Source organism: Oncorhynchus mykiss, chromosome 12, assembly GCF_057628025.1.
Source record: "Oncorhynchus mykiss isolate SJ-2025 chromosome 12, ASM5762802v1, whole genome shotgun sequence".
NCBI lineage: Eukaryota > Metazoa > Chordata > Actinopteri > Salmoniformes > Salmonidae > Oncorhynchus > Oncorhynchus mykiss.
Genome location: NC_143033.1, coordinates 25,496,634 through 25,508,925, shown reverse-complemented (window position 1 = coordinate 25,508,925; position 12,292 = coordinate 25,496,634). Strand labels below are relative to the sequence as shown.

Genomic DNA, 12,292 nt, shown 5'->3' with positions numbered 1-12,292 from the left:
AGTTGAAGTCAGAAGTTTACATACACCTTAGCCATCTACGTTTAAACTCAGTTTTTCACAATTCCTGACATTTAATCCTAGTAAAAATTCCCTGTCTTTGGTCAGTTAGGATCACCACTTTATTTTAAGAAAGTGAAATGTCAGAATAATAGTAGAGAGAATGATTTATTTCAGCTTTTATTTCTTTCATCACATTCCCAGTGGGTCAGAAGTTTACATACACTCAATTAGTATTTGGTAGCATTGCCTTTAAATTGTTGAACTTGGGTCAAACGTTTCGGGTAGCCTTCCACAAGCTTCCCACAATAAGTTGGGTGAATGTTGGCCCATTCCTCCTGACAGAGCTGGTGTAACTGAGTCAGGTTTGTAGGCCTCCTTGCTCGCACATGCTTTTTCAGTTCTGCCCACAAATTGTCTATAGGATTGAGGTCAGGGCTTTGTGATGGCCACTCCAATACCTTGACTTTGTTGTCCTTAAGCAATTTTGCCACAACGTTGGAAGTATGCTTGGGGTCATTGTACATTTGGAAGACCCATTTGCGACCAAGCTTTAACCTTATGACTGATGTCTTGAGATGTTACTTCAATATATCCACAGAATTTTACTTCCTCATGATGCCATCTATTTTGTGAAGTGCACCAGTCCCTCCTGCAGCAAAGCACCCCCACACATGATGCTGCCACCCTTATGCTTCATGGTTGGGATGGTGTTCTTCAGCTTGCAAGCTTCCCCCCTTTTCCCCCAAACATAACGATGGTCATTATAGCCAAACAGTTATATTTTTTTTTCATCAGACCAGAGGACATTTCTCCAAAGGTACAATCTTTGTCCCCATGTGCTGTTGCGAACCGTAGTCTGGCTTTTTTATGGCAGTTTTGGAGCAGTGGCTTCTTCCTTGCTGAGCGGCCTTTCAGGTTGTCAACATAGGACATGTTTTACTGTGGATATAGATGCTTTTGTACCCGTTTCCTCCAGCATCTTCACAAGGTCCTTTTGTCAGGTGCATGAATGAGGACCCAAAAGCGAATTAACAAAACAGAGTTTCTTTAATGACGAAACACATGTAGGCTCAGATGGACAGGCAGATTCCGACAGGACAGGACAAGGTTAGATGAACTGGCAGATTCCGACAGGACAGGACAAGGTTGCAGCAAACACGACGATAGTCTGGTTCAGGCATGAGAAACACAAACGAGAATCCAACAAAGACAGGAGCAGGAACAGAGAGAGATATAGAGACCTAATCAGAGGGAAAAAGGGAACAGGTGGGAAAAGGGGTGAACGAGGTAGTTAGAGAAGACAAGGAACAGCTGGGGGAAGGAGGGTAAGAAAAGGTAACCTAATACGACCAGCAGAGGGAGACAGGGTGAAGAGAAAGAACAGGAACAAGACACAACATGACAATACATGACAGTACCCCCCCACTCACCGAGCGCCTCCTGGCGCACTCGAGGAGGAAACCTGGCGGCAACGGAGGAAATCATCGATCAGCGAACGGTCCAGCACGTCCCGAGAGGGAACCCAACTCCTTTCCTCAGGACCGTACCCCTCCCAATCCACTAGGTACTGATGACCACGGCCCCGAGGACGCATGTCCAAAATCTTACGGACCCTGTAGATAGGTGCGCCCTCGACAAGGATGGGGGGGGGGGGGGGGGAAGACGAGCGGGAGCGCGAAGAACGGGCTTAACACAGGAGACATGGAAGACCGGGTGGACGCGACGAAGATATCGCGGAAGAAGAAGTCGCACTGCGACAGGATTAATGATCTGAGAAATACGGAACGGACCAATGAACCGCGGGGTCAACTTGCGAGAAGCTGTCTTAAGGGGAAGGTTCTGAGTGGAGAGCCAAACTCTCTGACCGCGACAATATCTAGGACTCTTAGTTCTACGCTTATTAGCGGCTCTCACAGTCTGCCCCCTATAACGGCAAAGTGCAGACCTGACCCTCTTCCAGGTGCGCTCGCAACGTTGGACAAAAGCCTGAGCGGAGGGGACGCTGGACTCGGCGAACTGAGACGAGAACAGCGGAGGCTGGTACCCGAGGCTACTCTGAAAAGGAGATAGCCCGGTCGCAGACGAAGGAAGCGAGTTGTGGGCGTATTCTGCCCAGGGGAGCTGTTCTGACCAAGACGCAGGGTTACGAAAAGAAAGACTGCGTAAGATGCGACCAATAGTCTGATTGGCCCGTTCTGCTTGACCGTTAGACTGGGGGTGAAAGCCGGAAGAGAGACTGACGGAAGCCCCAATCAAACGGCAAAACTCCCTCCAAAATTGAGACGTGAATTGCGGACCCCTGTCCGAAACGACGTCTGACGGAAGGCCATGAATTCTGAAAACATTCTCGATGATGATTTGTGCCGTCTCTTTAGCAGAAGGAAGCTTAGCAAGGGGAATAAAATGAGCCGCCTTAGAGAACCTATCGACAACCGTAAGAATAACAGTCTTCCCCGCTGACGAAGGCAGTCCGGTGATAAAATCTAAGGCGATGTGAGACCACGGTCGAGAGGGAATGGGAAGCGGCCTGAGACGGCCGGCAGGAAGGGAGTTACCGGACTTAGTCTGCGCGCAGACCGAACAAGCAGCCACGAAACGACGCGTGTCATGCTCCCGGGTGGGCCACCAAAAACGCTGGCGAATGGAAGCAAGCGTACCCCGAACGCCAGGGTGGCCGGCTAACTTGGCAGAGTGAGCCCACTGAAGAACGGCCAGACGAGTAGGAACGGGAACGAAAAGAAGGTTCCTAGGACAAGCGCGCGGCGACGGAGTGTGAGTGAGTGCTTGCTTTACCTGCCTCTCAATTCCCCAGACAGTCAACCCGACAACACGCCCCTCAGGGAGAATCCCCTCGGGGTCAGTGGAGGCTACTGAAGAACTGAAGAGACGAGATAAAGCATCAGGCTTGGTGTTCTTAGAGCCCGGACGATAAGAAATCACGAACTCGAAACGAGCGAAAAACAGCGCCCAACGAGCCTGACGCGCATTAAGTCGTTTGGCAGAACGGATGTACTCAAGGTTCCTATGGTCAGTCCAAACGACAAAAGGAACGGTCGCCCCCTCCAACCACTGTCGCCATTCGCCTAGGGCTAAGCGGATGGCGAGCAGTTCGCGGTTTCCCACATCATAGTTACGTTCCGACGGCGACAGGCGATGAGAAAAATACGCGCAAGGGTGGACCTTGTCGTCAGAGAGGGAGCGCTGAGAAAGAATGGCTCCCACGCCCACCTCTGACGCGTCAACCTCGACAACGAACTGTCTAGAGACGTCAGGTGTAACAAGGATAGGTGCGGAAGTAAAGGAGGAGATCGAAAGCTCCCTGGGCGGAAACGGACCACTTAAAGCACGTCTTGACAGAAGTAAGGGCTGTGAGAGGAGCTGCCACCTGACCGAAATTACGGATGAAACGACGATAGAAGTTCGCGAAGCCGAGAAAGCGCTGCAGCTCGACGCGTGACTTAGGGACGGGCCAATCAATGACAGCTTGGACCTTAGCGGGATCCATCTTGATGCCTTCAGCGGAAATAACTGAACCGAGAAATGTGACGGAGGAGGCATGAAAAGTGCACTTCTCAGCCTTCACAAAAAGACAATTCTCTAAAAGGCGCTGGAGGACACGTCGAACGTGCTGAACATGAATCTGGAGTGACGGTGAAAAAATCAGGATATCGTCAAGGTAAACGAAAACAAAGATGTTCAGCATGTCTCTCAGGACGTCATTGACTAATGCCTGAAAGACAGCTGGAGCGTTAGCGAGGCCGAAAGGAAGAACCCGGTATTCAAAGTGCCCTAACGGAGTGTTAAATGCCGTCTTCCACTCGTCCCCCTCCCTGATGCGCACGAGATGGTAAGCGTTACGAAGGTCCAACTTAGTGAAAAACCTGGCTCCCTGCAGGATCTCGAAGGCTGAAGACATAAGAGGAAGCGGATAACGATTCTTCACTGTTATGTCATTCAGCCCTCGATAATCTATGCAGGGACGCAGAGACCCGTCCTTCTTCTTGACAAAAAAAAAACCCGCTCCGGCGGGAGAGGAGGAGGGGACTATGGTACCGGCGTCAAGAGCTACAGACAAATAATCTTCGAGAGCCTTACGTTCGGGAGCCGACAGAGAGTATAGTCTACCCCGGGGGGGAGTGGTTCCCGGAAGGAGATCAATACTACAATCATACGACCGGTGTGGAGGAAGAGAGGTGGCCCTGGAACGACTGAACACCGTGCGCAGATCGTGATATTCCTCCGGCACCCCTGTCAAATCACCAGGCTCCTCCTGTGAAGAAGAGACAGAGGAAACAGGAGGGATAGCAGACATTAAACATTTCACATGACAAGAGACGTTCCAGGAGAGGATAGAATTACTAGACCTATTAATAGAAGGATTATGACAAACTAGCCAGGGATGGCCCAAAACAACAGGTGTAAAAGGTGAACGAAAAATCAAAAAAGAAATGGTTTCGCTATGATTACCAGAGACAGTGAGGGTTAAAGGTAGCGTCTCACGCTGAATCCTGGGGAGAGGACTACCATCCAAAGCGAACAAGGCCGTGGGCTCCCTTAACTGTCTGAGAGGAATGTCATGTTCCCGAGCCCAGGTCTCGTCCATAAAACAGCCCTCCGCCCCAGAGTCTATCAAGGCACTGCAGGAAGCTGACGAACCGGTCCAGCGTAGATGGACCGACAAGGTAGTGCAGGATCTTGAAGGAGAGACAGGAGTAGTAGCGCTCACCAGTAGCCCTCCGCTTACTGATGAGCTCTGGCTTTTACTGGACATGAAGTGACAAAATGACCAGCGGAACCGCAATAGAGACAGAGGCGGTTGGTGATTCTCCGTTCCCTCTCTTTAGTCGAGATGCGGATACCTCCCAGCTGCATAGGCTCAGCACCCGAGCCGGCAGAGGAAGATGGTAGTGATGCGGAGAGGGGGGCAACGGAGAACGCGAGCTCCTTTCCACGAGCTCGGTGACGAAGATCAACCCGTCGCTCTATGCGAATAGCGAGTTCAATCAAGGAATCCACGCTGGAAGGAACCTCCCGGGAGAGAATCTCATCCTTTACCTCCGCGCGGAGACCCTCCAGAAAACGAGCGAGCAAAGCCGGCTCGTTCCAGTCACTGGAGGCAGCAAGAGTGCGAAACTCAATAGAGTAGTCTGTTATGGATCGATTACCCTGACATAGGGAAGACAGGGCCCTGGAAGCCTCCTCCCCAAAAACAGATCGATCAAAAACCCGTATCATCTCCTCCTTAAAGTCCTGATACTGGTTAGTACACTCAGCCCTTGCCTCCCAGATTGCCGTGCCCCACTCACGAGCCCGTCCAGTAAGGAGGGATATGACGTAGGCGATACGAGCAGTGTTCCTGGAGTAAGTGTTGGGCTGGAGAGAAAACACAATATCACACTGGGTGAGGAACGAGCGGCATTCAGTGGGCTCCCCAGAGTAACACGGCGGGTTATTGATTCTGGGCTCCGGAGATTCGAAAGCCCTGGAAGTGGCCGGTGGATCGAGGCGGAGATGGTGAACCTGTTCTGTGAGGTTGGAGACTTGGGCGGCCAGGGTCTCAACGGCATGTCGAGCAGCAGACAATTCCTGCTCGTGTCTGCCTAGCATCGCTCCCTGGATCTCGACGGCTGAGTGGAGAGGATCCGAAGTCGCTGGGTCCATTCTTGGTCGGATTCTTCTGTCAGGGGCGTGAATGAGGACCCAAAAGCGAATTAACAAAACAGAGTTTCTTTAATGACGAAACACATGTAGGCTCAGATGGACAGGCAGATTCCGACAGGACAGGACAAGGTTAGATGAACTGGCAGATTCCGACAGGACAGGACAAGGTTGCAGCAAACACGACGATAGTCTGGTTCAGGCATGAGAAACACAAACGAGAATCCGACAAAGACAGGAGCAGGAACAGAGAGAGATATAGAGACCTAATCAGAGGGAAAAAGGGAACAGGTGGGAAAAGGGGTGAACGAGGTAGTTAGAGAAGACAAGGAACAGCTGGGGGAAGGAGGGTAAGAAAAGGTAACCTAATACGACCAGCAGAGGGAGACAGGGTGAAGAGAAAGAACAGGAACAAGACACAACATGACAATACATGACACCTTTGCTGTTGTTCTGGGATTGATTTTCGCACCAAAGTACGTTAATCTCTAGGAGATATAACGCTTCTCCTTCCTGAGCTGTATGACAGCTGCGTGGTCCCATGGTGTTTAAACTTGCGTACTATTGTTTGTACAGATGAATGTGGTACCTTCAGGCGTTTGGAAATTGCTCCCAAGGATGAACCAGACTTGGTCTACAATTTATTTTCTGAGGTCTTGGCTGATTTCTTTAGATTTTCCCATGATGTCAAGCAAAGAGGCACTGAGTTTGAAGGTAGGCCTTGAAATACATCTACAGGTACACCTCCAATTGACTCAAATGATGTTAATTAGCCTATTAGAAGCTTCTAAAGCCATGACATAATTTTCTGGAATTTTCCAAGCTGTTTAAAGGCACAGTCAACTTAGTGTATCTAAACATCTGACCCATTGGAATTGTGATACAGTGAATTCTAAGTGAAATAATCTGTCTGTAAACAATTGTTGGAAAAATTACTTGTGTTATGCACAAAGTAGATGTCCTAACCGACTTGCCAAAGCTATAGTTTGTTAACAAGACACTTGTGGAGTGGTTGAAAAACGAGTTTTAATGACTCCAACCTAAGTGTAAGTAAACTTCCGACTTCAACTGTTTGCAGAATTTGATTGTGGGCTTCAACTAGATGAGGGTTATAAAAATGTTGATGTCCTGGGAAAGCTTTCTTTTTGTGTAGCATTATGGTAAGAACAATGGGAGTTTGACCTCAGTCTTGGATGATATCTGAGGAAGAGAAAGTCACATTTGAGCTATGTGAGCCCCTCACACCCATTGTTGGCACACCCTCAACCGAGTGACAGGTAGTCAGTGTGACCAAATTCATTCTGGTGCCAGTGTCTTGCCTGGTGCTCCTCTGCGTCACACTCTGGGCTCTCAGTCTGCCTCAGTGACACTCTCATTCCCCCTGGGAGAGCAGCCTATCAGAAGGCCACAGCAAGCTCCCACTACAACATCACACGCCAGGCCTGGTCTGGAGATCATCCTGTCTGTGTTCTTACTAGTGGTTGAAAAAGTACCCAATAGTCATACTTGAGTAAAAGTCAAGATATCTTAATATAAAATGACTCAAGTAAAAGTCACCCAGTAAAATACTACTTGAGTTAAAGTATTTAGTTTGAAATATAATTGAGTATCAAAAGTACATGTACAGTGCCTTGCGAAAGTATTCGGCCCCCTTGAACTTTGCAACCTTTTGCCACATTTCAGGCTTCAAACATAAAGATATAAAACTGTATTTGTTTTGTGAAGAATCAACAACAAGTGGGACACAATCATGAAGTGGAACGACATTTCTTGGATATTTCAAACTTTTTTAACAAATCAAAACTGAAAAATTGGGCGTGCAAAATTATTCAGCCCCTTTACTTTCAGTGCAGCAAACTCTCTCCAGAAGTTCAGTGAGGATCTCTGAATGATCCAATGTTGACCTAAATGACTAATGATGATAAATACAATCCACCTGTGTGTAATCAAGTCTCCGTATAAATGCACCTGCACTATGATAGTCTCAGAGGTCCGTTAAAAGCGCAGAGAGCATCATGAAGAACAAGGAACACACCAGGCAGGTCCGAGATACTGTTGTGAAGAAGTTTAAAGCCGGATTTGGATACAAAAAGATTTCCCAAGCTTTAAACATCCCAAGGAGCACTGTGCAAGCGATACTATTGAAATGGAAGGAGTATCAGACCACTGCAAATCTACCAAGACCTGGCCGTCCCTCTAAACTTTCAGCTCATACAAGGAGAAGACTGATCAGAAATGCAGCCAAGAGGCCCATGATCACTCTGGATGAACTGCAGAGATCTACAGCTGAGGTGGGAGACTCTGTCCATAGGACAGTCGTATATTGCACAAATCTGGCCTTTATGGAAGAGTGGCAAGAAGAAAGCCATTTCTTAAAGATATCCATAAAAAGTGTTGTTTAAAGTTTGCCACAAGCCACCTGGGAGACACACCAAGCATGTGGAAGAAGGTGCTCTGGTCAGATGAAACCAAAATTGAACTTTTTGGCAACAATGCAAAACGTTATGTTTGGCGTAAAATCAATACAGCTGAACACACCATCCCCACTGTCAAACATGGTGGTGGCAGCATCATGGTTTGGGCCTGCTTTTCTTCAACAGGGACAGGGAAGATGGTTAAAATTGATGGGAAGATGGATGGAGCCAAATACAGGACCATTCTGGAAGAAAACCTGATGGAGTCTGCAAAAGACCTGAGACTGGGTTGGAGATTTGTCTTCCAACAAGACAATGATCCAAAACATAAAGCAAAATCTACAATGGAATGGTTCAAAAATAAACATATCCAGGTGTTAGAATGGCCAAGTCAAAGTCCAGACCTGAATCCAATCGAGAATCTGTGGAAAGAACTGAAAACTGCTGTTCACAAATGCTCTCCATCCAACCTCACTGAGCTCGAGCTGTTTTGCAAGGAGGAATGGGAAAAAATGTCAGTCTCTCGATGTGGAAAACTGATAGAGACATACGCCAAGCGACTTACAGCTGTAATCGCAGCAAAAGGTGACGCTACAAAGTATTAGCTTAAGGGGGCTGAATAATTTTGCACGCCCAATTTTTCAGTTTTTGATTTGTTAAAAAAGTTTGAAATATCCAAGAAATGTCGTTCCACTTCATGATTGTGTCCCACTTGTTGTTGATTCTTCACAAAAAAATACAGTTTTATATCTTTATGTTTGAAGCCTGAAATGTGGCAAAAGGTCGCAAAGTTCAAGGGGGCCGAATACTTTCGCAAGGCACTGTAATTGCTAAAATATACTTAAGTAAAAGTATAAATAATTTCAAATTCCCTGTATTAACAAAAACCAAACGGCACCATTTTCGACTATTTACAAAAAATGTACGGATAGTCAGGGGAACAATCCAACATTCAGACATGATTTACGAACAAAGCATTTGTGTTTAGTGAGTCCGCCAGATCAGAGGCAATTAGGGATGGCCAGGGATGTTCTTTTGATAAATGTGTGACTTGGACCATTTTCCTGTCCTGCTAGCCATGCAAAATGTAACAAGTGCTTTTGGGTGTCAGGGAAAATGTATGGAGTTAAAAGTACATTATTTTCTAGAGGAATGTAGTGAAGTAAAAGCAAAAGTTGTCAAAAATATGAATAGTAAAGTAAAGTGCAGACACCCCAAATAAGTGCTGGTTCTTACGCTAGATACAGGGCCTGTAGATCTAATGTAGTGTGGCGCATTTATCCAAGATGATTATCAGATCCCTGGTTGTCTTTCATATCTGTTACCCACCGCTACACTCTAGATAACACATCGCATTTATGGGAACTGCAGATGTTCCCCCAAATGTGGATTATGCCACTGCTACTTTATTCAACCGGTAAAACTATAGAGCATCCTCTGGAGTGGCTTTCAGTACATTCAGCTGCAGCTGCTGTTTCAGCCTGTTCAAGAGATAAAACACAGCTGTCACAGAGGCTGACAGAAAATAGGAGAAAAGAAACACACTGGTTTTAACTACAGTTACAGGGCCTGAATACTGAAGGGGGTAAACCTTTACTAGCCATACTGCGTAATGAACCATGTGATCCAGCCAAACTCTGCTGTCTTTCCAAATCACATTCTCTGTCCAGGAGAAAAAAATTGGCCTGATAAAAATACATCCTGCTGCCAGTTTTTTAATGGAAATTGAACAGGAGGCGGCATATCTCGAGTGGCCCGTTTTGTTTAAGGTAAACATTAAGAGACTGGCTCTGGTTGGAAATGAGACAGGAATTATGGGGGTGTCAATTGCATTAAAATCCCGTCTGATGTGAGCCGTGACCACACAAATGGCCTGTCAGGGTCGTGTGATGTTGTCTGGGGCACATTTGCCTGCTGTGTCGTACAAAGTGAGAGGGGATCATGATGTGGTAAATTGGCCAGACCCTCAGTCTTAACGCAGCATTAGTGGGCTGGGGAAGGGTGAGAATACACAGTACCAGTCAAACGTTTGGACACCTACTCATTCTAGGGTTTTTCTTTATTTTTATTTTTACTATTTTCTACTTGAAAACTATGAAATAACACATATGGAATCATGTAGTAACAGGTGTGCATTTTTAAAAGTTAATTTGTGGAATTTATTTCCTTCTTAATGCGTTTGAGCCAATCAGTTGTGTTGTGACAAGGTAGTTATGGTATACACCGGGTAGCCCTATTTGGTAAAAGACCAAGTCCATATTATGGTAGGAACAGCTCAAATAAGAAAATAAAAATGACAGTCCATCAATACTTTAAAACATGAAGGTCAGTCAATCCGGAAAATCTCAACTTTTTTGCAGACGCAAAAACCATCAAGCGCTGTGATGAAACTGGCACTCATGAGGACCGCCACAGGAAAGGAAGACCCAGAGTTACCTCTGCTGCAGAGGATAAGTTCATTAGAGTTACCAACCTCAGAAATTGCAGCCCAAATAAATGCTTCACAGAGTTCAAGTAACAGACACATCTCAGCATCAACTGTTCAGAGGAGACTGTGTGAATCAGGCCTTCATAAAGGACAATAATAAGAAGAAGAGACTTGCTTGGGCCAAGAAACACGAGCAACTGACAGACTGGTAGAAATATTTCCTTTGGTCTGATGAGTCCAAACGTGAAATTTTTGGTCTCCAACCGCCGTGTCTTTGTGAGATGCAGACTAGGCGAGTGGATGATCTCCGCATGTGTGGTTTCCAACGTGAAGCATGGAGGAGGTGTGATGGTGTGGGGGTGCTTTGCTGGTAACACTGTCTGTAATTTATTTAGAATTCAAGACACACTTAACCAGCGTGGCTACCACAGCATTCTGCAGCGATATGCCATCCTATCGGGATGTATACCATCCCACCGTTTGTGCTTAGTCGGACTATCACTATCATATTAGTCGGACAATGACCCAAACACACCTCCAGGCTGTGTAAGGACTATTTGACCAAGGACAGTGATGGATTGCTGCATCAGATGACCTGGCCTCCACAATCACCTGACCTTAACCCAATTGAGGTGGTTGAGGTGAGTTGGACAGCAGAGTGAAGGAAAAGCAGCCAACAAGTGCTCAGCATAATATGTGGGAACTCCTTCAAGACTGTTGGAAAAGCATGGTTGAGAGAAGCTGGTTGAGAGAATGCCAAGAGTTTGCAAATCTTTCATTATGGCAAAGGGTGGCTACTTTGAAGAATATAAAATATATTTTGATTTGTTTGACACTTTTTTTGGTTACTACATGATTCCATATGTGTAATTTCATAGTTTTGATTTCTTCATTATTATTCTACAATGTAGAAAATGAATGAGTAGGTGTGTCCAAACTTTTGACTGGTACTGTAGGTGACAGTATTTCTGATGATATATTGTATTAAACCTCAACTACATCTCAAGTTGGACATGAACCTGTCATGCAGTGTCTCATTATGCTGTGTGGTAATGAGCATTAACTCGTTTGTCTCGTGGACTGTCGACAGCTGTAGATTCTGAAGCAACGAAACAGACACTTTTCCCAACATCATCAGGCAGTTTGGAAACATCACTAATTGTGACCAAATTCAACATCTGACTGACTGGTGGTGTGTTTGTGTGTTTGCAGGTGCTGAACGTGAGCCTGTCAGAGGGGGAGATGGTGACAGTAGAAGACATGGGGGGACGAGAGCTGTCCATCCTGGCTAATGAGACCGTCCTGATGAGGGGTCTGGTGGTGCGCAGCTGGAGCAATCAAATCTCCATCCTTTACCGCAGTGACCAGCAGCCTCGCTCTGGCTCCCTGCTGCTGCTGCGTTACCAAGGTGAGGTCACAACACAGAACCACACGACCACACACACTATGACTCAACGCTCTCACACATGTCTCCTCGATTTTTATTCACACCTGCTATACACCCAATGCACAATTAAATTGTATCTAAAATAATGTTGTAATGTAGTGGGCGGTAATATTTGATATATGAATATACAGTATATTATATATACATCACATTTGATTTGTTATGAGACTAAGAAATTAGTCTATTAAAATGTTTATCTGACACCATTAAAATGTTCAAATATTAGGCAATGAATTGCTGTTGGCAAGCAAGAATTGGTCTGATAATTGTCTATATCAAAGGCATATGTTTAATTAACATTGTGTAATGAATGGATTCACATACAAGGCATAAAGCTTAAGTTAT

At 46.1% G+C, this 12,292-nt stretch overlaps 1 protein-coding gene across 2 annotated transcripts in view; it reads left to right on the top strand.

Moving 5' to 3' along the window:
• Positions 1 to 12,292, top strand: part of LOC110537244 (seizure protein 6 homolog) — a 236,034-nt gene that overhangs the window by 166,289 nt on the left and 57,453 nt on the right. For both annotated transcript variants that reach the window (XM_021623135.3, XM_090192059.1), the window contains exon 4: positions 11,713 to 11,908. In XM_021623135.3, the coding sequence (XP_021478810.3) occupies positions 11,713 to 11,908 (196 nt within the window). The remainder of the gene's footprint in view (positions 1 to 11,712; positions 11,909 to 12,292) is intronic.